Source organism: Grammomys surdaster, unplaced genomic scaffold (assembly GCF_004785775.1).
Source record: "Grammomys surdaster isolate TR1022 unplaced genomic scaffold, NIH_TR_1.0 144, whole genome shotgun sequence".
Classification (NCBI taxonomy): Eukaryota; Metazoa; Chordata; class Mammalia; order Rodentia; family Muridae; genus Grammomys; species Grammomys surdaster.
The window spans coordinates 7731748-7753940 of NW_021604602.1; the positions used below are offsets into that span (position 1 = coordinate 7731748).

Sequence of the window (22193 nt, forward strand, 5' to 3'; positions counted from 1 at the left end):
CCCACCTTTGCCTAAAGCAGTCGGGAGGGAACATTCCTGGGGGTGGTACTAAGTTCCCTCTGAAGGGCTGGGTCTGCTCCACGTTCAGGAGCACAGTAGGTGTGCTATCTCTGCAACCGGGTCACCCAGCTCTTAGGAGCCTGCTCCTGGAGTTTCCTGCCCTCCTGGTGCCTCTAGATCACAAGTGAGTCCTGACCCGTAGAAACTCAAGGAGTTTGTGGAGAGGGTCTAGACCAGGACTGGAGAGTGGCCCTGACTGGGCATTCTGGAAGTCCCTGGCCTCTGAGTTAGGTGAAGCAAACCCAGAAAAACCCCGCCCCATTTTGAGGCCCCACCCCCTACGATCTCAGCCCATCCCAAGCAGACATCCTTCCTGCCCTTTACAAGTGTCCCGCTCTCTACTTTGAAGGCGACTCCTCCTCCACCCCAGGTCCAGCCTACCTCGGATCTTCAGTTCCCACCAACCAGAGGAGCCCCAGAGTTCCAGTAAGCCCCACCCTGCATGCCCCTCCGCTTCCCGGTCTTGCTTTCCCTTTGGCTCTGTCCTCACTGAGGAGTCCACTGTCCCAGTCATGGCGCGTGCTACCGGACCTGAGCGGCGGCTGCTGGCCATCTACACTGGAGGTACCATCGGCATGCGGAGCGAAGGCGGAGGTGAGTCTGTGTCCCAGAGCCCTAAGCAGAAAAGCCTCAGGGCTGGGGCACTGGGAACTCTGGGGCTGTCTCTGGCGGCAAGGGGAGACAGGACCCTTCCTCCTCCAGTAGGGAGCTCTGGTGGCTGGGAATCTAGAGCCCAGATCATAGAAGGGGTGAGGGGCATGGCAACTCTTCCTGACCTGAAGTATCCCCGAAGCCACCAGACGCCGGGACCTCGGAGGGACCTCGGAAGACTGCTCTGTTCTATGCCTGGGGCTCTGGGAAGGATGCTGGAGCATTCCACACCCTCTGGCCTGTGTAAGCCCTTAGGGTGAGGCAGCTTCCTTTTTCGAGGACTAGCACAGCCTCAGGCAGAGCTATTTTGCCTGTTCTCTCCATGCAGAGACACTTTAGCTTTCCTAGGGGCCAAGCTGGGTGCTCAAGGAGCTTGGGTACCAGGATCAGGGTCTTGGAAGACTGTCCTCTTATACATTCTGCTGCCTCTGGTTGAGATCCCCTGGTGAATGCCCTTGAGGACACCCCACTAGCAGGTGAGGCCATGGCCAATTTGCTTGGCCTTCACTGGAGTGATGGACAAATGACAGCCATTAAGGAGCTGAATTCTAGAGGGTCAGTTATGCCAGTAGGCACAGTGTATGGTGTTGGGTTGTGTTGGGGCCACTCTCAGGGGGCTCCTTGGAGAACATAGGCCCCTGGTAGGAGCGGCTGGCTGGCTGAGGAGGAAGTGTGGCCAGACCAGGACTTGCAGTGTGAGGGAAGGAGAGAGGAACTCAGCACACAGCTTAGAGAGGAGGCTTCGGAACTGCCTAGAACAGGGGCTGGCCTTATGCACCGGGACCTTGCCCCTTCTCTTGACGCTTCCCCTCTCGACTTGACACATGGGTGACTTCAGACCTGTTGAACCTAACTGGTATGATCCAAGCTAAGGGACCAGTGGACTCTGAGCACAGACCCACCTATGGTGACATTGTGTCCCATGCCCCTTGGATGTGTGTGTGTGTGTGTGCGTGCGTGCGTGCGTGCGCTATGGTTCTCTTAAGAGGGCAGAAGAGCATGATGGACCAGAAAAGTGGAACACATACTTTGAAGCTGCAAATCAGTAAGGTATGGGTTTTCAGAAGGTAAAGACCTTCTAGGACCCTTAGGAACCTGCTCCCTGCTCTGGGATATGCAAGCCCTGGAAAGAGACGGAGCCCACAGGCAGCTGCCCTGGTTTAGAAGTCCCTTCCTCAGGGTGGCAGACACTCCACTCAAGGAGCTCAGAGTGATGACAGGCTTCAGACCCCTGGTAAAGGACAGGCAGCAGCCAGGACAGTATGGTTCTAAGTGGAGGGCTCTGTTCCCTGGACCAGCTGTTTCCAGAACCCATTCCAGGCCTTGATAGGACCCCCATAGCCTTCACTGGACCCAATGGCCTGTAGCTACTGACCCTTTTCCCTCTTTAGAGCAACTTTAAAGAGCCTTGGGCATAGTTTTCAAGGGACAAGGGAGAACTAGAAAAGAGATCTGGTCTTTGATGACCCTGAGGGGGATCTACACACATGAATGAGTGGCCAGTGCTAAGTCTTAGAGCCTTGGGCTTTCCTGATGGGTGGCTGAAGCCACTCTTTCTTCAGATAGATGTGAGTGGGCGCCTAGGCTTGCTATAAAGGGAAAGTGTTTCTGGAAATGAGGCAGAACCCAAAGCAAGACAAATTGGGTAATGCCTAAGCCTGGAACCTGGGGCTCAGGCATGTTGCAGCCCTGTGTGCCCTGCTGTGGGACCTGGGGCTCAGGCATGTTGCAGCCCTGTGTGCCCTGCTGTGGGGTTGCTGAACTGTGGGCTGTAGGCTCTGCCTGCCCTGGACGGCCCCATGGGCATGAATGATTAACCAGCTTGGCCCTGCTTTATGTGGGTCCTGGCCCCTTGTGAGTGGGAGTGGTGGCTTCCGCTACAGAGAAGCTGTTTAGATTGTCGCTGTTGAAACAGCTCGTGTACCTGCTGGTAAACAGTGCCTAACACTGTGTGACGAACCCTGCCAAGGCAGGAGAGGACAGAGGTGACGGCATACCTCACCTCTTCAACACCTCTTTCAGGGTTTAATGCAATGTCACAAGTCAAAAAAAACAACATGTGTTCAGTGACCCCAAGCCTGGTCCCTGGCTTGTTTCAGTGACACCTGAGCACCCAAGGGCTTCCTGTGTTAACTAGGGTACCTCTTGCCTGCTGCCCATGGGAGTCGTTCCTTACAGCTCCCACAGGGGAGCTAAGCTTCTGCACAGGGTAGCCAAGGCTGCTCCCTGCCCCGTGGTCACAGTTGGCGCCAGCCCTAGTCTAGTGAGGTGGGATGATGCCCAGTGTGACCACTGCCAGGCCAGCAGGAGTTCCCAGGAAGGATGGGGCTCAGCTCCCCAGGATTATACGCTTTTGGGGGGGGGATCTCCTCCATGGGAAAAGGATGCAGCTTATAAAATCAGAATCAATCGGGAATGAAGGCCTGTATTAGAATACTGAAAAAAATCACTGGGCAGTGATGGCACATGCCTTTAATCCCAGCACTTGGGAGGCAGAGGCAGGCAGATTTCTGAGTTCAAGGCCAGCCTGGTCTACAGAGTGAATTCCAGGACAGCCAGGGCTACACAGAGAAACCCTGTCTCGAAAAACAAAAAACAAAAAACAAAGAAAGAAAAAGAAATCACAAAAAGTTCTAATTTAAATGGAATCCAGAAAACTGGTCATACCTGGCAGCTCAGGCCCTGTCTTCCTTGGCTGTTTCTGTGACACTTTTTTATTTTTTTCTCTAGGATCTTGTCATGTGATAACAAGTTTTATAGTTTCTTTCCAGGAAGAAAAGCATAGGAGAGTTTAGGTTTCTCTTGGCTGGTTTTAATGCTTCTCAGATGCCCCCCCTTTAAGATGGGGCTCCCAGGGTCTGTACCCCCTCAGTCCAGCCCATGGTTACTCCAGGAACCATTACTCATGGTCAAAGTTAATAGTCCAGCTGCAGACAGAAGATCTTGCCTGATGCAAACATGTCCACAGGTCCCTCGCCTAAGTACACCCCCCACATCCCCTTCCCTGGAGGTGAACTGCCATCTGGAGTATCTATAGATGCTCCAGTGCCATCTGCTGTCAAGGGAACTCACATGAGCGTGGAAGTCTCAGTGTCCTGGGGTTGCCAGCCATTCAGCGTTGAAAGCCTCAGGACCCGTCCCTCTTTCTGGAGGCAAAGTTTAAAGTCTCAAGGCCTTAACAGCCAAGCGGTCTTCCTGCCTCTTCCACCTTCTGGTGGCTGCCAGGGTCCTTGGTTTGAGGCCACATTCCTCCTGTCTGTAATGAGACCGCACCTCTGTTCTGTGTGCTGCACTGCCATATGGCCTCTGATGTGTGTCACTCCCCTGCCTGCCTTTTCTTACAAGGACACACAGGTGAAAACCCAGCCTCTTCTCTCCCTCCCGGGGTACTTTACACAATCATACCTCCAAAAACTTTCTCAGAAAAGCCAAATGCTGCAGGTTCTTAGACAAGGATGTCGGATAGCTCCTAAATATGGAGGCAGGCTGATGTCCTGGTCACACCTAGGGTGTCTCTGGAGGCCCATGGGGCTGACTAAACATACAGGGTTCCTCTATTTTCTGAGCCCAGTCCACCAAACATTTCCATCAGTGACAGTGACAGCAGACAGTTTTAGGGACTCTATACCAGGCCAGGGGTGTGTTGGAGATCAGGGTGTGGTTAGTGAAGCTGGAGGCATGGCAGTGGTGGGGAACAGCTTTGTCAGCTGCAGATTCTGCAGGCTCCTGACCTGCACCTGGGGGCGGGGCATAGAGGTACATCGGATCTGTGTTTGTGACCATGTTCTCAGGAGTCTGAGCTACCCTGTAGCAGTGAAGGGCCAGCAAGCAGCAGCAGAGGAGTCGGAGGATATCAGAGCAGGGGAGATGGGAGAGATGTTACTATGGGGGGGGGGCATCAGGGGACCTGGGCTTGGCTGGAGTGCTCAAGTGTCCTTATAGTCAGCCCAAGAAATAGGATGCAGCCAAGAGCATCCTTGGAGAAGGTAGGCCCCTGGTCAGGTGGTAGGGTGGATGCTTCCATGGCTATTGGCATCAGGGTGAGGGAGGTGGCATCAAATTTAGTTGAGGCTGGTACTCCTCTGGGGCCAGCAGGTCTGCAGGCTGCTTAAGGGGATGCCGAGGGCTGAGCCCTCCCTTCTGGGGTGAGTTACTGGCAGCTTGGTTCAGGCGTGGTATGGAGTGGGGAAGGAAAGCCTGCTAGGCCAGAGATAGGGCTCCTCCTCATGGTCCCTAGAGGTGTCTGTGTCCCCACAATAAGCACAGGGTCTCACGTCAAAGAAACTCTGGATCTGTGACTGGAGGAGGGGCCAGGTATTGGAGAGGGGGCATGGGATAATACTTGAGAACGAGTCCAATGGATAAAGGTCCCTTGGCCTGCAGCAAGTGAGGCTGATTCCTGTAGTCAGGGCTTGGTAGCGGGCACAGTGTGCCCGTCCAGTGCTGAGAAAGGACCAGTCTGTTGAAGGACAGAAAAGAATCCATCCAGCAGAGGCTGTCCTGTGACCAGGTGACACCCCCAACTGACACACCTCCGCCTCCTCCTGAGGTCTCATGAGCCTCTACTGCTGTGCTCAGGGCCCAGGCATGCTCTCACCATGGGGATTGATTGGTACAGCGACTGTGTCTGAGGTTACCCAATCGGCCCAAGGTCACAGAGCCAGCAGAGGGCAGCAAAGATCGACGGCTGGAACTTCACTCTTGTTTTCTGGGAGCCTCTGCCAGACAGATCCAGGGTCCTCAGATACTAATGCTACAGGGTGGGTTGGGGTTCTTGTGTACTGGGCCTTGTTTGGGGACGAGGATAGGGTGCCTGAACTGGACCTTGGAGAAGCTGTACACAGTCCATACTCTCTGGGAGCTTATAGAAGGGCATTATGACCTTGGCATCAGAGATGCCTTCCTAGAGGAACTGCTTCAAGCTGGACCTTCAAGTACCCAATAGATGAGAAATGGGAGTGGGGTAGACAGTGCACATGGATGGGTGGGGGTAGGATTGGCCATTGGGTCAAAGCCTGGAGAGGACCCGGCCCCACGGATCCCTCTTGGTGGGTTGGACAGACACATATGATACAAGCAGAGGCAGGACAGGGTAGACATTGGTGCTTGGAGCTTCTGGGATCGTCTGGGTTTAAGATTAGAAATCTGAGGAGTCAGCTCCAGGGGAGGATGCCAAAGCTTCCAGATGAAATGCTACCTAAGTTAGGGGCAGCTGTGGCCCAGCCCTCCCAGCCTGTGACATCCATGAGAGTCTTCTCTGGTCCAGCTGAAGCCTGGGCCCTGCCCTAGTCCAGAGCCTGACACCCAGGAGGAGGGAAGGGTGTTTGATTGTGTTTGCTATGGCCCTGATCTGGAGCCCACACTCCACTTGGACTCTGCCCACAGTGTTGGTACCTGGAAGAGGCCTGGCTGCCGTCCTGAGGACACTTTATATGTTCCACGACGAGGAGTATGCCCGGGCCCACAGCCTGCCTGAGGACACGCTGGTGCTGCCGTGAGTGAATATTCTTCCAGGCCCCGTGGCAGGGATGATGTGCAGCTATCCTAGGGTTGAAAGGGTGGGCAGGTCCTGTCAGGACCTCCGTGTGAGCCATTTGCACAAGCATCTCTGACACCTTGAGATCATGGACTTTTGGCCTTTGCCTTGTACCAGAGGAGGACATGTGCACCATGGTGTGCCTGGTACTCTGCTTGTCTGACCTTCCTCCTCTGCTCGCTGTAAGCTCTGAGCTTGAAAGGGTGGGAGTAAAGGAAGCTCCCAGCAAGCATGATAAGGATGCCCCTGTCCCTATCAGAAGAGGCTGGGCTGACCAGGTGGCCTCTCCTGGTTATCTTGTGTATCCTCACTGCCCTAGCTACCTTATACCCTTCATAGCCGAGTGAGGTGGATTTCTGCTCCACATGACCTCTCTCTGAGCTAGTGTGGGGACACTGCTTAAGGTTAGCTTGTCTACCTCTTGGAGATGCAGTCTGTCCATGGAACTTGAGGTGGAAGGGAGGCTGGGCTCGGACTCGTGATGTGAGGCTAGCGAGGGGGGAGCCCATTTACAGTAATCACACAGCCCCCTTCCACACTGAGCCCCTGCGGGGCACAGCCCCTTCCACACACCACCTCCCAGAGAGCCACAGCCCTGCCTACACCCCAACCCCTCCCAGGATGCCACAGCCCCGCCTACACCCCAGTCCCTCCCAGAGAGCCACAGCCCCGCCTACACCCCAGCCCCTCCCAGAGAGCCACAGCCCCTCCTACACCCTAGCCCCTCCCAGGATGCCGAAGCCCCTCCCAGGTTGCCACAGCCCCGCCCACCCCAGCCCCTCCAGGATGCCACACCCCAGCCCCTCCCAGGATGCCACAGCCCCGCCCCACACCCCAGTTGGAGACCGCTTTGGGGGTGGGGCTTTGGATCAGGAGAAAGGCAGAATGGGAGACAGGTTCTGCCTCCTGCAGCCCGGCCAGTCCTGACCAGAGGATCATCTACACGGTGCTGGAGTGCCAGCCACTCTTCGACTCCAGTGACATGACCATCACTGAGTGGGTTCAGATTGCCCAAACCATAGAGGTAGAGGGTGGGAGCGTGGGCAGGGCAGAGTGTGGGACTGGTAGGGCCATGGGCGGGGCTATGGGGAGTGGGTGGGTCCAGAAAGCTGGGTTGGGCTGGAAGGTGGGTATGGACATCAGGTAGATCCTGGGGGAAGTTATGGTGTGGGAGGGGCTAAATGTGGGCAGGACTGGCGGGCAGGGCAGGCCTCCTGCGGAACACTGGGCAACTATGAGGGAACTATGGGCAACTGAGTAACTATGGGCTCGTGATAGAGTTTGTGTCCACGTGAGACGTGGCAGTAACTTACATGGCAGCCCCGGGAAAGGGCTGGGTCCTGGGCCACGCACTGCACAGTCTGATGCTCTTTCTGTCATACGAGTAGAGGCTGGTTGCTCATACAGTTGACCTGTTCCAGTCAGCACTGTGGTGGGATATGTGGAAGCTGAGTAGCTTTGTGGATCTGACCCGCCTACCCCCATCCCAACCTTAGAGTTGCTTCTCAGTGGATTTGGCACCAAATCCTCCATCACAGTCTCTTGTACTGGTAGTTGTAGCATCGAGGGCAGCTGCTTTACCCTGGAGCTAACCCTCTCTTCAGCTTTTCTCCCATGATCCCGCTCTCAGGTGCAGCCATAGCTATACTTGCCTCCCTTAAGAAGCCCCAGCTGTCTTGAATAGGGTAATCTGGGCTCCGCATTTCCCAGGGAAGTCTTCCTCACTTGTGACTGACAGACTAGCCTGATTAGTCTCCAGGCTAGGTCTGGTTGGTGGTACTCTGTCATGAAGCAGGGTAAGCTACACCTCAAGCTCATGAAGGTGTTCTGGGCATGGAGCCTGGTGCCCTTCATAGCTGGGAAGCAAAGCAGCTGTACCGCACATGGCCAGCAGAGGGCACACTGCTCCGTGAGACTGCCTAGCTCCTCTGGTCTTTCATGGAACCTCTTAGCCCTTAGAACTGTTGTCTTGGCAGCCACAGCTTTGGCCAGCATGTCACCCGGAAGCGATGGTTAGAGAGTATCCATCATGGACAGAGTATCCTTCATGGGAGGCGCCAGATGGAACTCTGGGGAGCTAGAGTCCCTGGGGCCCTCATCCTCACATTTTTTGAAGCAAGCTACAGAGTAGGACCCCAGGGCAGAGACTCCAGAGATGGCCTGTGGGGGTGGGGGGAATGAAAGAGTGCCACACCCAGCCCTCAGCCAACATCCCAGGCTTTTACTCTTTCTCATGGCCTGTGAGGAGACACCTGCTTGCCGCCATGTCCTCAGGAAAAGGCCTGTGGTGGATAGACCTGTCCTGTCCTGAGCTCATTCCTTCCAACAGAGACACTACACACAGTACCAGGGCTTTGTGGTCATCCATGGCACGGACACCATGGCTTTTGCCGCCTCAGCGCTCTCTTTCATGCTGGAAAACCTGCAGAAACCGGTCATCCTCACGGGTGCCCAGGTAACGCGTCCCCAGAGTCAGAGACCTCTGGAGAACACAGAGCCAGGCCGTGGCCAGCCCTGTGCTTCCTCCTCAGCAACTGTCCCTGGCACCATCCCTGCTGCGTACTACCAGTTAGTGTGTGTAGACACTTTAGGAGTTGGCCCTGCCTACCCACTGCACTCTTGCTGAACTGTCTGGATGAGCTAGCTCCTACCAATTCCTGAAGCGAGGGGCCCACGGGCTCCTGGAGGTCTTACCCATTAATGTCTCAAGAATACTCAGAGCCTACCCGCTTACAGCTCTCCTATGTAGAGATTTCTCCCTCTTCTTTTTGCTGGACTTCATGTCTGTGCCACCACCCAAGACTTAGCATGGTAGATACACAGAGCAGCTCCTCAGGAGGCTCCTCCACCCCGCTCTTGTTCCTCTTCTTTCTGGTGCTATCCCTCTCAACTCTTACATATGACATCACTTCCTCTGGCCCTAACCTAGTACACCTTCACCCAAACCAAAGCCAATGGAATGCCATAGTAAACAACTCTATTTGAGTAAAGGGCTTTCTGTAGCTATGGGTGACCATTGGAGGCAACCCTACCCAAACCCTTCAGAATCCCCCATGGGCTAGAGGCCAAGGAAGCCAGCATTTGGGTCCCTCCCTTTGAACATAACCTGGGGGACCATCCTCCACGTGGGTGTCTACTGGTTACTTTACTTCTGTGGCAACCAAGTGGATAGGTCAAGGAGCCCAGTGCAGACTTTGCCTGTGGTTGGCAGCCTTGGGAGTGGGCTAAGTATCTCCAGACCCTACTCCTCAAGCCCAGGCCTTCCTCGACTCCTCAGCCCAGCTGGGCCTGAGCGGTTTGCCTAGAGCAGCGATCTGGGTATGTTGTGACTCCCCAGGCGACAGCAGCCGCCTCTCTGCCCTGTCTCCAGGTACCTATCCATGCACTGTGGAGCGACGGCCGTGAGAACCTGCTAGGGGCTCTGCTCATGGCTGGCCAGTACGTCATCCCTGAGGTATCTGGCCTGGCTGCATGTGTGGTCTGGGTGGAGGGTGGGGAGTGAATGCCAGGGTTGTGGTTATGGCACACATGGGACCCGCGGGCCAGAGGTTGGAACATCATCTGTCCCTACCCTCCCAAATAATACAACTGTGAAAAACCTGGAGTTGACAAAGCCGAGGAAGGAAGGCCCCGCCCCCTCCACGCTGACACCCCTGTCAGCAGCCAGGTTTTATGTCGTAGATATTCTACACTGTGTTGTGTATCCACCTTAGGCTTGGAGTCTTTTGTGTCCTTCCTCATGGGCTCTTTGTCTCGCCTGGCAGAACAGGAAGACGACACAGGCCTGCCCCTCACAGGCCAGGCGAGGAGTTGCATTGTCTTTAGCTATTCACTGGAGATTGGTGAGGTCAGGGTTAGGAATTACAAAAGAGAAACAAGCAGGTCAAGGGTGGTCCCCCAACCTCATTCACCTTAGAGGAGTCTCTGGAGTCCCTGGCTCCTCATACCAGTAATACAAGCACCAGTGGAGAGGTGCTGGCCGAACAGCCAGCCAGCGCTTCCTGCAGCCCTCTGTGTGTTCAGTGCCAGGCTTCCTGGGCCCCAGGGGACTTGGGTCTTCACTTGGTGGTATTGGCAGGCTGGGAGGGAACCTGGCTGCTGGTTACCTTCTAGGCTTAGTATGTGGATGCTGTGTGGGCTTGGGAGAGCTGTTGGATGTCAGGGGGCCGGCAGGCTCTGAGCTGCTTGCTGTCTTGCCCTCCACAGGTCTGCCTATTCTTCCAGAATCAGCTCTTTCGGGGCAATCGGACAACCAAGGTGGACGCTCGGAGGTTTGCAGCCTTCTGCTCCCCTAACCTGCCCCCTCTAGCCACTGTGGGCGCAGATGTAACAAGTAAGGGGGTCTGAGAGCTCAGCGAGGAGAACGGGGGTCCTGGGGGCTGTGCCTAGGTGGGAGACCTCCATGGTGAGCTCAGGCTCAGCACTTGGGAGTCTGACTCACACAACCATCAGCTGAAAAGTTCCTCTCGGTGACAGCCTATGGCTCTACCATACACATCGGGTCTTCTTAGAACCTAGCCTTTTGTGGTCTAACATGGCTCTTAGGAGTCCCAGAGGGCCCTGGTCCTGAAGCTTCCATAGGGGATTAGACACACCTTACCCCAAGTGCAGAGTAGACTCCAATGTCAGTCAGACCTTGACTCTAATGACCCGTAGCTTTCCATCTTGGTTATATATTCTCCTAAGGGCCTCTGTCTCTCTTAACTCAGGGCAACTGTCTCCTGATCCTTCCCTGGCCTGTCCTAACCAGGTATAGAGGAGCCTTGAACAGCCATCTGATCCTGGGGCAAGTGCCCCCACTGCCCACTGGTCCCAGGTTCTTGAACACAGCCCCAGACCTGCCTATAACTGAGATGCAGGCTCCGGCTCTGGTTCCTGCACCTAGTAGGACTAGGCTTTGGTGCGCATGCTCAGGTCAGGCTGCTACTCTAGAGCCAAAGCAGCTCTTCTTGTCTGACAGGGTGATTGGCAGCATCCCATCCCTCTGGGAGGGTGGAGGCAGCCCTCACCCACACTATGTGTCTGCCTGGGCACAGCAAGTCCTGTGGGTGGAACACGGCATTGCTGGGACCTGCAGGTTCTTGGTATTCTTCCGAGGCATCAGAAGCTGTTCCAGGTTCAGGAGAACCTCCAGAGATGGCAGGGCTACTTCCTAAAAGCCTTCCCTTCTCCCCTAGCTAGACAGGGAAAACCTCAAGTCTCTGGAGTGGCAGAGATCCACTTGTTATCTGGGGGCCTGGACCTGTCGAAGCCTTTGAAGAGCCTGCATTAGATGGTGCCTTATGATTGTCTAGCTATTAGCCCATGCTGGGTGGTGGCACTAGTGGCCCAGGGAGGGGACAGGGCTCTGTAGCTCAGCTCTCTTAAGCCTGAGTCATTCCTTATCTGGGCTCAGGGTTGGAGATTTTCCTGTAGGCAGATAGGCCTTCACCCTGATTCTAAAAGCCTGGCCTCCAAGCCCAGCCCAGCCTAGCCCAGCCCAGTATAGCTTCTCTGGCCCAGAGCTGAGGCTCACCCCCAGTCCCAGCCCAATATCCTGATCCTCCATCGTGCTGTGTGGGTGTGTGGGAACCTGCACCTCGCCTTCTTGCTCTCGGCAGGCTGCCCAGCCGGTTCTGACATCTCGTATGGAGAAATCTTGGGTTCTGCTTAGGGTGTGTCTGCTAGGGCCTGTGGGGCGTGGGGTATGGGGTTCCTGCATACATGTGCCTGCCTCTTGCCAGCTCTCCATAGGACAGAGCCCTGATGATACCACGTGATGTAGGCCTCCCGAGGGCTGCCACCAACTCTTCATTTACCCTCTGGGAGGTGAGGGGTCCAGGGTACCATCCTTGGTGATAGACAGGGAGGATCTAGGCCATACCTGCGCAGCCTGCTCCGTACCGGCGCAGGGATACGGTACCTGGGGGCAGCTAGGCCTTGCTGGCTCTGTTCATCCTTGTGTACCTCCGCCATCTCCCCCTTGTCCTCCTCGCTAGTTCTCTCCTTCCACTCTGCCTTTGCAGGGAAGCCTCCCAGCCTCCAGAGCAGAGGAACAGAGGGAGGAGTCACCCCACTGCTAAGGCACCCCCGGTCATCTTATCCACTACCTTGGGGTCTTACTCCATACCTTTGACACACAGACATGTGGAACTCAGCGCCCAGCGCTGTCCTTAGGAGCTACCTGCCTCCCAGAACCAGCAGGGCCACCTCAGACTTTAAGGCTAAGAGCAGATTAGACTACCAAGTGAGACTGATCTCTCAACCTGGGACACAGCAGGGCCTGTTAAAGGACCAAGGTGACAGCCTGGCCTAGTCACTGCTGCCTTTCCCTTTATGTCCCCAGAGTCCTTGTGTGTGTGTGGCGGGGAGGGGCCGGGGGAGACTTAAAGATTCTAAGGAGAGACTTCCTGGCTCATCAGGAGGATGGCTGGCCATGGAGTGGTCCTTTGTCTCTGTGTACCCCCACCCCCTCGCCAGCCATAACTCTTCTGATGGCAGCAACCCCGCACCATCCAGCCTTATCTGTCTGCCCAGCTGAGATGCAGGTCCTTAAATTAAAGGGCCCCTCACACTACCATTGTGTCAGCTGATGGATGCTGTAGCCAGTCGGACGTACAGTTCGGCTGCTTGAGGGCCCTGCTCCCTCTCTCGCCCCGCCCCCAGCCCTCACCCTTCCGTGTGCGTCCATAATATTGTCAGGTTGATTATCACACGTGGCTGCTCTGTCTGCAGACCTCCCGAGTTCATGACCCCCTCCCACGGTATAAGGTCAGGAGGACAGCAAGGGTGGGCAGTCTTGGAGGAGGTACCTGGAGCTGTGGTCTTGTCCCGGCTCTGTGCCTAGCACCTCAAGGGTGCCGTTCCCCTCTCCAGGACTCAGGTTTCCTAGGCTGGACTAGAGGATCTAGTACCGGGAAGCCACCAACATCCCACCTCTGTTGGGCTGGAGGCTTCTGGGTGCCCAGGATTCATGAAGTTCAAGTGATAAGTGGGTATAAACTCACACTGGCTTTTGACCCTGTGGACAGTTACTCCTCTAGAAGGTCCCCGGACATAGCTCTGTTCAACAGATGCTGATCCCATATTCCTACCCCTCCCTGAACTTCTTTTTGCCTGGGATTCTGCCATTACTAAGCCTGGGGGTGGGCGGGTTGATAGACTCTACTAGGACCCCTGAATTGGGGGGTAACGTAAGATGGAGGCTCGCTTTCTTTAAAGGTACCAGTTGAGAAGATCAACTAATTGACTTTGTGGCCAGTGGGCATACTTTTATGTACCCAGTACTCAGCAAGAGGGCAACAAGCTAGACTGTCTGATCAGAGGGTGCCACTGGACTTCCTCTGGGACTAGCAGACTGCCACTCCGGCCTTGGCACAGGCCAGTCCGTACCCCACACACTTTTCTTCAGCTTCGTCAGGCTTATCTGGGAGTCTTCCTTCCCCTTCCGTCTTGCTTGTCACCACCTGTATCGCCCGCCGCTTGGCCTTCCATCTTTCTCCTGACATCACCCCCAGGCCACGGGATTGCCGTGGAATGTGGCACCCACCGGCCTGAGGAAGACGGGGCTGAAAGGATTTGATTCCTGGGGGAGGATAGGAAAGAGGGCGGACATGAAAGACTGGAGGAGGGCTGGGGCCTCAGCTGTCCGTGGTCTGCAGCTTGCACACATGGAGACCTTTTTCTGTCCTCAGTCAACCGAGAGCTGGTACGGAAAGCCAGCGGGAAGAACCATCTGGTGGTCCACAGCAGCATGGAACCTGACGTAGGCCTGCTGCGCCTCTACCCTGGGATTACCGCCTCCCTGGTAGGGAAACGTTAGAACCTTCTGCCCTGCAGTGTTCTCCATGGCTCCCGGGCCCTCATGCCTCCCAGAGCTTCCTGGTAGAATGGTCTCACTTCCCTCTGCCCCCACCTTGCTCAGGACAAGGTCTGCACAGAACCACGGCTTATCCATTTGGGCAGTCTTTCCTTCTTAGCTGGGGTCTACTCTTCCTGGGGTTGAAGTCTTGACTGCTTAAAGGTGCAAGGCTTTAACCTAAGCTGAGTGTGAGCTTATGGACCCTCGAGGATGCGTGTGGACCCGTGGGGATGCGTGTGGACCTGGGAGGATGCATGTGGACCCATAAGGATGTGTGTGGACCGGTGAGAATGCGTATGGACCTGTGAAGATGTGTGTGGACCAGTGAGGATACATGTGGACCCGCGAGGATGCGTGTGGACCCGTGAGGTGAGGATGCGTGTGGAATCATGAGGATGCGTGTGGCCCCGTGAGGATGCGTGTAGATACCTGGTGCCACCCTTAGGATACCACTTTGGGGCTGGCTGGGTGTGTCCCCAGGACTCTGCTTTCTACTGTTCCTGTTTTCTTTCTGGCTCAGGCTGGCCTGTTGGTACTCCCCCCACCCTGCCCACTGCTGCATCTCTCTCTGCCTTTTCTTGTGCTTGCTGGCCCTCTCTTGCTTCCTCTCTTCAGCCTCTCTGAATTGGCTGTTCTTGTAATATCTGTGGTGTCTTGCTTACCTGTTCCATGACATGCTGGTAGGACACAAAACTGTCTTCTGTCCTTAAATGTAGTTGTCCTGCCTAGAGGAGTCTGGGCAGGGCCTATTCTGAGGGTCTCTCAGTGTCAGGAGCCCTGCTTCTCCAGGCTAACACTGAGGGGGTTGGGGGAATATGGAGACTCAGCTTTCCCCACAGCTGAAGAGAGCCAGGTTACCCTGAGAGGGAAATCAGACATGGGGGAAGCCTGGGATAAGCTTTGTTGCTCTTGCCAGCTGGAACTCCCCAAATCTGTGCTCCCTGCCCAGGTCCGGACCTTCCTCCAGCCCCCACTGAAGGGTGTGGTCATGGAGACCTTCGGCTCCGGGAATGGGCCCACCAAGCCAGACCTAGTACAGGAGCTTCGGGTAGCAGCTGAACAAGGCCTGATCATTGTCAACTGTACCCATTGCCTTCAGGGGGGTGTGACTTCCGACTATGCATCTGGCATGGTAGGGGTACAAAGATGGCCTAGGGGAAGGAGGGGCATCTGGGTCCTGTTTCCCCTTTGCTTGGGGGGGTCCCTGAGCCATCCCCTCTTCTGGCCTGCTTGTCTCTCCCACAGGCCATGGCAGGAGCTGGCATAGTCTCGGGCTTCGATATGACATCAGAGGCTGCCCTGGCCAAACTGTCCTATGTGCTGGGCCAGCCAGAGCTAAGCCTGAATGACCGGAAGAAGGTGGGTGTACCCTTGGGACCTGGAGCACGCCTGTGTGCACACAAACACCTGCTGACTTCTGAGAGGGCCAGAAGGTGGATCTGTGTGTTCTGGAAGTGGAAGGGAAGAGAGGTCCAGTGCTGACCCAGTTCTTCCAGACCATACCTTACCCTTCTTTGGGGAGTCTTTTATTCAGAGTACCAGTTCAGTACCCCTCCCTCACTGCTCCTGACACCCTACCCTCCTTCCCCCTTCCCAGGTGGGACTCACACACACAGTGCTCCAGGCCTGTAGGCTGCCAAGCCCTGGCTGAGGTCTTAGACAACCCAGAGCTTGTAGGAAGGGAAGGCAGTGTTAGCCTTCTGTGGGGATTGTGGGTCACACTAAGCCCTTGCAAAGTGTCACAAAGGTGGAGTGTCAGACCTGCGGCAGGCCCGACTCCCTGCCCTGGAATCCAGGTCGTCCTAACTAGTCTGGACTCCCTGGTCCCGTGCTGGCTAAGCCCAGCAGCCTCTGTATCCTTCTGTTCTAGTTGCTGGCCAGGGATCTTCGTGGGGAGATGACGTTGCCTACAAGAGATGGCTTGCAGGATGGCATGCTGGGCTGCAGGGTAGCGTGGCTTCTCAGTATGAGTGGCAGCCAGGTACCAACTGTGTGGGGGTGGCAGGGTCCGAACACACTCGGAGGATGGCAGAATCTGCCATCTCTTGCACTGTCATTCCGGCCTAGGAGGAGGACTAGGACCTTCCAGAGGTCTGGGGTGAATGGTGAGGATTTGGAGAGATCTCAAGGCAAGAGTCAGGAAAGGGACTGTCTGTTGTATGGAGATATAAGAGACAGGATGGCCAGCAGGGGCTGCTGTGGTCAGGGCATGTCCTGCTGGCTTGGGCCTCAAACTGGAGCTTAAGGAAGGTGAGGATGACATCTAATCTGGGTGCTGAAGAGTCAGGACTGATGGAGCTGCAGGACTCTGAGCTGCGGGTCCCAGGCCACACAGCTGCACCTTGGAATGCAGACTAATCTCCGAGCTTCCCTCCGCCCTCAGTACTTGAGTGCGCAGGGGCGAGGACCGGGAGCCCAGCAAGTGGCCCCTGCAGTTAGCTTATGAGCCAGCTGGTTAGTTACTCCATGCTGGCTGTGGGCGTGGCCTGTCATTAGGGCGTCTGCGTGATGAGGTTCCTGTCCCTCTGGGGCCCCGCTGGCCTGAAGCTGTGATGACACCAGCATGGACGCTGGACAAGGTGGTACTCTGAAGGCTTCCTGGGCCCTTGGAGTGCCCCTGGGCAACTGAGCAGTGGGATGGACGGTAGAACTTCCAGGAATGTTGTTATACCTGTGCACCCAGGCCCTTCCAGTGTGTGTGGGGAGGGGTTGGGTGTCCTATACCATTTCCCATGCTCTCTCAAGGAATGACTTGCGACTTTCATCCTGTCTGCAGTGGAGGCAGAAAATGAAACAGATCTCAGGGGTCATTGGCATAGACAGCAGATAGAGGAAAATGGGTGGTCGCCTGGTCTTTGTTTCCAGGGCATGAGGGCTCCTGCCAGAGCCCTCCAGTGGGGCTGTTCTGGTGCTTCCCTCCTGCGGTGAGACCTCCTACCCCACCTTGTGGGGAGACGGGTTCACATAGACAGGGGATTGCCAGCTCTGCTTGTTCTTATCCCATGAATACTCAGTGCCCCGAAGCATGGCAGTAGCTGATGTCACCATTCCCTTCCCATCAGGAGGCCGATGCCATGAAGGATGTTCTGCTGCCCGGCCTGGCCCTGGCTGCAGCTCATACTGGTGACCTGGACACTCTGCAGACCTTTGTGGAGCTGGTGAGTTCCCACTGAGGGGCCAGGCTAACAGGCGTGACACTGCTCACACACACGGGCACCTCCAGGCTAGCAGGTGGGACACTGTGCGCGCACACACACACACATACACACACACACGCAGAATACCTCCCCAGGGTCTCAGTGACCCTCTGACTAAGCCATACTGGGCAATGGGCCTGCATACTAGTCCAAGTGCTTTTCTGGAAGTTGTGGGGAGGGGGTGGCCCTGTGAACCCCACTCTCATCCTTCCCAGTCCCCTGGGTGGCTCACTTGACTTGTCCTATCCCTGTTTTGAGGCTGTGTTCCCTTGGTGTCATCCTAGGGCAAAGATCTAAATCTGAAGGACTGTCGTGGTCAAACCCCACTGCATCTGGCTGCACGGAGGGGGCATGCTGGCGTGGTCACCATGCTGCTGCAGAGGGGTGTGGATGCTGACGCCCGCGATGAGGATGGTCAGAGCCCACTACTGCTGGCCGTGAAGGGCAGGTACCAGTGGCCTGGGTGCTGCAGTGGGCATGAGGAGGTGGACGGAGGCCTATTACGGTGGGGCAATCTGGAAGGGCTTCATGGAGGAGGCAGCCTCAGAAGATGCTGGCAGTGTCTAGGAAAGGAGAACAAAGTGTGAGGAGTTCCTGGTGACCTTCTGTCATCCGTGTGTCCCAAGGTCTGGCAGAAAAGGGGTTTGCAAAGGAGCTATGACAGGCACAGATGACCCGTGTGGAGGATCCCCAGCAGGCCCTCACCCCATGTGGAATGGTATCCACTTCAACCCATTCTCTCCAGTCCTGCCTGCCAGGCTCTGCCCTGGAAACGCTAAGAAATTGTGGGTGTTTGGGCATTGCCCAATACCCTGTGAGGGAAACGAGACAGGACCCCGTGGGTGCCCTCAAGCCTGCCAGCTTCTTGGATCTCATGCAGGAAGGCTGCGGTCACATGGTGGGTCCGACTGGTGTCCCCACGCTGGAGCTAAGAGCAGCATTAGGTGCAGAGAGTGTGTCAGCAGAGTTGGGTGCTTCCTCTCCTGTGACCTCTACTGCCAGTCCGTGTGGAGGCAGCTCGGCGTAGCGCGGCAGGGGCAGAGGGCAGCCTGGCAGAGGCATCTCTACCAGAGCAGCTTCCTCTGGGCTTCTCACAGTAGCACACAGCCCGCAGACCCTGGGGTGTTAGACAAGTGGGGTGCTTGAGTTGTCCAGGAATATCAGATGGTAGTGTCCAGTCCTGGTCCCTCCCCAGAGACATCCCCACCCTGGGTTGGAGGTGCTGAGGCAGAGCCTCCTTTTCAAAACAGGTTTGGGAGGCTCTACCTTGGCCCTGCTGACAGCAGCCCTGCCCTAGCAGGCAGCTCCCCCTCCAGGTGTGGTTTAGCTAGATTGCCTCAGGAAATGGCTCCCGCCCAACTAGACCCCACTGATCATGTTCCTTATCCTATATCCAAGGGTGGAGTTGAGACACAGCTGACTTGGTTTCCCCAGAGCCTATCCAGGGTCTGAGCAGACAGAGGTCACTTCGGGTGTGTGACACACTAGAATGGACTGACTGAATGTGTCTGGAATGCTGCTCTTAACTGAGGCAGGGAGGCCTCCTGGGGTGTGCAGTTTTCGAGCTGTTAGGCCATAGATTAGTGCCTTGTGACTTGGGACGTCCTGTGAAGGTACCTTGGATGAATAGAGGCCTTTGGACAATGAGATGACACCCTAGCCTGGGCAAAGAGTCAGGGGACAGTCCTTGTCAGGGATTAGGCTGTGGGTGTCTGGGTGGGCACTTCCTGACCCCCCCAACCTCCCCCCCCCCCCTCTGAGAACTGAATGAGACAGGATCCAGGCCACAATGACAATCAGCCCTTTTTCATGGCAGGCATCAGAGTGTCATTGAGCTGCTGCGGGCCGCTGGGGCTCGCCTGTCTCCCCAGGAGCTGGAGGACGTTGGGACAGAGCTGTGCAGGTGATGTCTGAGCGGCTGAATGTAAGGGCCGTAGGGTCCAGGAAGGTAGTGGGGCTGCTAGGAGGACCAGGTTCACCGGGTGGGGCTGAGGAGGCGGGAGCCCACACCCAGGCGGCATATGGTGGCCTGGCTGACAGAAGTATCCCCCTCACACCTGTTACAGGAGTACCCAACAGAACGATCCAGCAGGGGTGGACTGTGCTGTGGGCTTGATAGGCATGGGGGTAGGAGGAGTAAAGACGGAAAGAGAAGAACAGATCTGGGCTGTGACACCTGGGGTTGGGTACTATCATGCAGTGTTTATCCTGGGTACTGGAGATTGTCATGAGACTTCAGAGTGACTTGTTGGGATACTCTCAGCCTCAGCCTCAGCCTCAGGCCCCTACACTGGTCTGCAGTATCCCAGGGGAAAAGTGCTATTTGCTGACTTCCCCCAAGATGGACAGATAAAGGTTGCTTGTAGAGGCAATGGGGTCTAGAGTCAGCCATCCCTAAGGACTCTGTTTTACAGAAGCTGGGCTAACCTGAGCTGCTAGCTGGACTGAGGTATAGGGAACCAGTATAAGTGAACTGGCTTCCAGTATGATCCACCTCAGAAATGATACAGCACAATCTGGGGACTATGTCTTCCTGAGCAGGAAGGAATCTTGGGACTATTTGAGAGTCTCTTCTAGCCTCAGTTTACCCAGGGTGGGGCCTGGCTCTCAGAGTAGAAATGCAGACTGTGGAAGGATGAAGACATCTGTCCACTCCAACCTTCCTCTACAAGGAAAAGTGACACCCCCTGCCACTTCTTCCCCAACCAGAGTCCAGGGTTAACTTGGACCCTTGAACTCCTGGGTTCCCTTCTGTAGCCACTGGCAGTCGTTACTTCCTTCTGCTTTGAGACAGGCCAGACACGTCACAAAGTCTGTGTTGTGAAATATGAAACTGGCAGGGGGTGGGTGTGTGCATACTCACAGGTGCACGTGTGTGTGTGTGTGTGTGTGTGTGTGTGTGTGTGTGTAGTGTGAAGTGTGTGAGCTCATGCCCTTGACCTGAGTCACAGTCACACCCCATTGGTGAAACCAGACTCCAGGCCGCCTGCCCGCAGCTTAGACTCCTGCCCCAGGGCTGGGTGCTGCTGGGTCAGCTGTTTAGGGCTGTCTTTGTAAGAGTACGTAGGGTACTGGGAGAGACACATACAGAAGGTAGGCAGGTGAGGGACCCAGCAGGTTCTGATAGCTTCTCTCCACGCCCCCTCCTCCAACTCCCAGGCTGGCATCAAGGGCAGACAGTGAAGGCCTGAGGGCGTGGTGGCAGGCTGGGGCTGACCTGGATCAGCTGGACTATGATGGGCACAGTGCCCTGGAAGTAGTGAGTGCTGCCTCCTGTACCCTCTTCTCCAGGCCTCCTGGAGCTCCTCAACTACCCTCCCAAATCCCGGACCAGAAGCTGCCCATCCTCCTAGAGAAATAACTTTCCTTAGGATCACCCAACTCCTGTGCCCAACCAGTCCCCAGGGTGAGGGTGGGGCATCCATACTGATCATTGGGGCTTTGGGGCTTTTGGGTGCTGCAGCCCAGGAGTCCCCACAGGTGTCTCTCCCCTGCAGGCTGAAGCAGCTGGGAATGCAGATGTGGTGGCCCTGCTACAGAGCTTTAAGGACAGGGTCAGTGCCCAGCTCCAGACCCACTAGGTCTTAGGCTGGGTTGATACCTCCTCAGTGAACTCTCATTGGTTTGCAACTGGATCCTGGCACCTGGTATCCCAGAGCCAATTCTGGAGGCAGCTGGAGGAACTGACTATGGGAGACAGGTCATCCAGAGCCCTTCTCGGGGACCCCTAGAGTACGCACGGTCTTCTGGAGATAGAGGCTGCTGGGGCTTCATGTAGGAGAAGCCCATCTCAGACCTTCACCCTACCCAGTCTTGAACTGAGTGACTGGAAAGACCCAGGCCTGCTCCCAGCTGACAACCATCCCCATTGCTCTGGAGTTTTGAGACTGGGTGGGCTATTCCCAAACTCCTGGGACTGCCTGGACTCCAAACACAGGGCACCTGGAGTGGAGAAGGGGAAGCCCTACCTCTGGCTGTGTCCCCTGAATGTCCTCAGCAGACCTTGTTCCCAGGAAATGCTCCTTGGCCCCGACCTGCTACAGTCAGAGCTGTTCCTTACTGCCCCAGGGACCTCAGACACATACCAGCTGACTGGCTACTATGTTAGCATCATTGTAGCGGGTGAAGAGTTTCAGAAACCAGCTCTATTCCAGCCTTGTTATCTCCTCCAGCCCCGTGTCCCAGGAGCTGACTCAGAGCATCGGACTCATCCTCCCTAAGTTGGGATATCTTCTGATGAATCGGTTCCCAGCCTGTTGGCGTGACAATCTGGAGGTCTTTGTTGAGCAGATCGTCAATAAAGTTGCTGGGACAGCTGCTCCTTGGCCTGGATGGGTCTGCGGGCTGTGACTGTATACGCATATGGGGAATAGGCCTCAGGCTGTGGGGCAGAGAGCCACCTCTACAGCAGACAGCAGTCCACTGAAGCAATCATCCTGACGCTGGCCTGGCATGTCAGGATAGGGTGACATGGGGAGGGCCTGAGCAAGCTGCCCTGCCCCACCTCCATCCCCTCTGGCAGCTTCTGGCCCCATCCTGATTCTTCTGGGGCTCAGTCACCTTTTTGAGGCAGCCAGGGGCTGAAGAGGAGTGGCAGGAAATCCCGGTGTTCTGGCAAATAGTCCTCAGGTGTGGGGGCGGGGGCGGGAATACCGTATCTTCCAGCTCTCAACCTGCTACCCTCTGTGGCCTGGGCTGCTTGCTGGGAAGTTAAGGATCCTGTCAGGGTGAGCAAGTGGGCATCCTGACGCAGGTGAGCAGCTGCAGGCATTGACTGGGGCATCCTGGGATTTTAGGAAGCAGGCATCTGCTCAGCCCTCAGTCCAAACATCTAACAAGGGCCTGACCCTCTCCAGACTTCAGTCCCTCAGGTGTGAGACGCTGTCACCTACTCTGCCACATACAGCCT

At 56.0% G+C, this 22193-nt stretch overlaps 1 protein-coding gene across 1 annotated transcript; it reads left to right on the forward strand.

Moving 5' to 3' along the window:
• Window positions 1-466: 466 nt before the first annotated feature.
• Aspg (asparaginase) lies at window positions 467-21616 on the forward strand. Its single transcript, XM_028764556.1, has 16 exons — window positions 467-654; window positions 6097-6205; window positions 7160-7271; window positions 8577-8702; window positions 9618-9701; window positions 10454-10580; window positions 13921-14033; window positions 15037-15219; window positions 15333-15446; window positions 15958-16068; window positions 17150-17245; window positions 17569-17732; window positions 19101-19187; window positions 20444-20543; window positions 20782-20838; window positions 21457-21616. The coding sequence occupies exons 1-16, from the start codon at window positions 573-575 to the stop codon at window positions 21502-21504; spliced, it is 1713 nt and encodes a 570-aa protein (XP_028620389.1). The 5' UTR covers window positions 467-572; the 3' UTR covers window positions 21505-21616.
• Window positions 21617-22193: the final 577 nt, after the last annotated feature.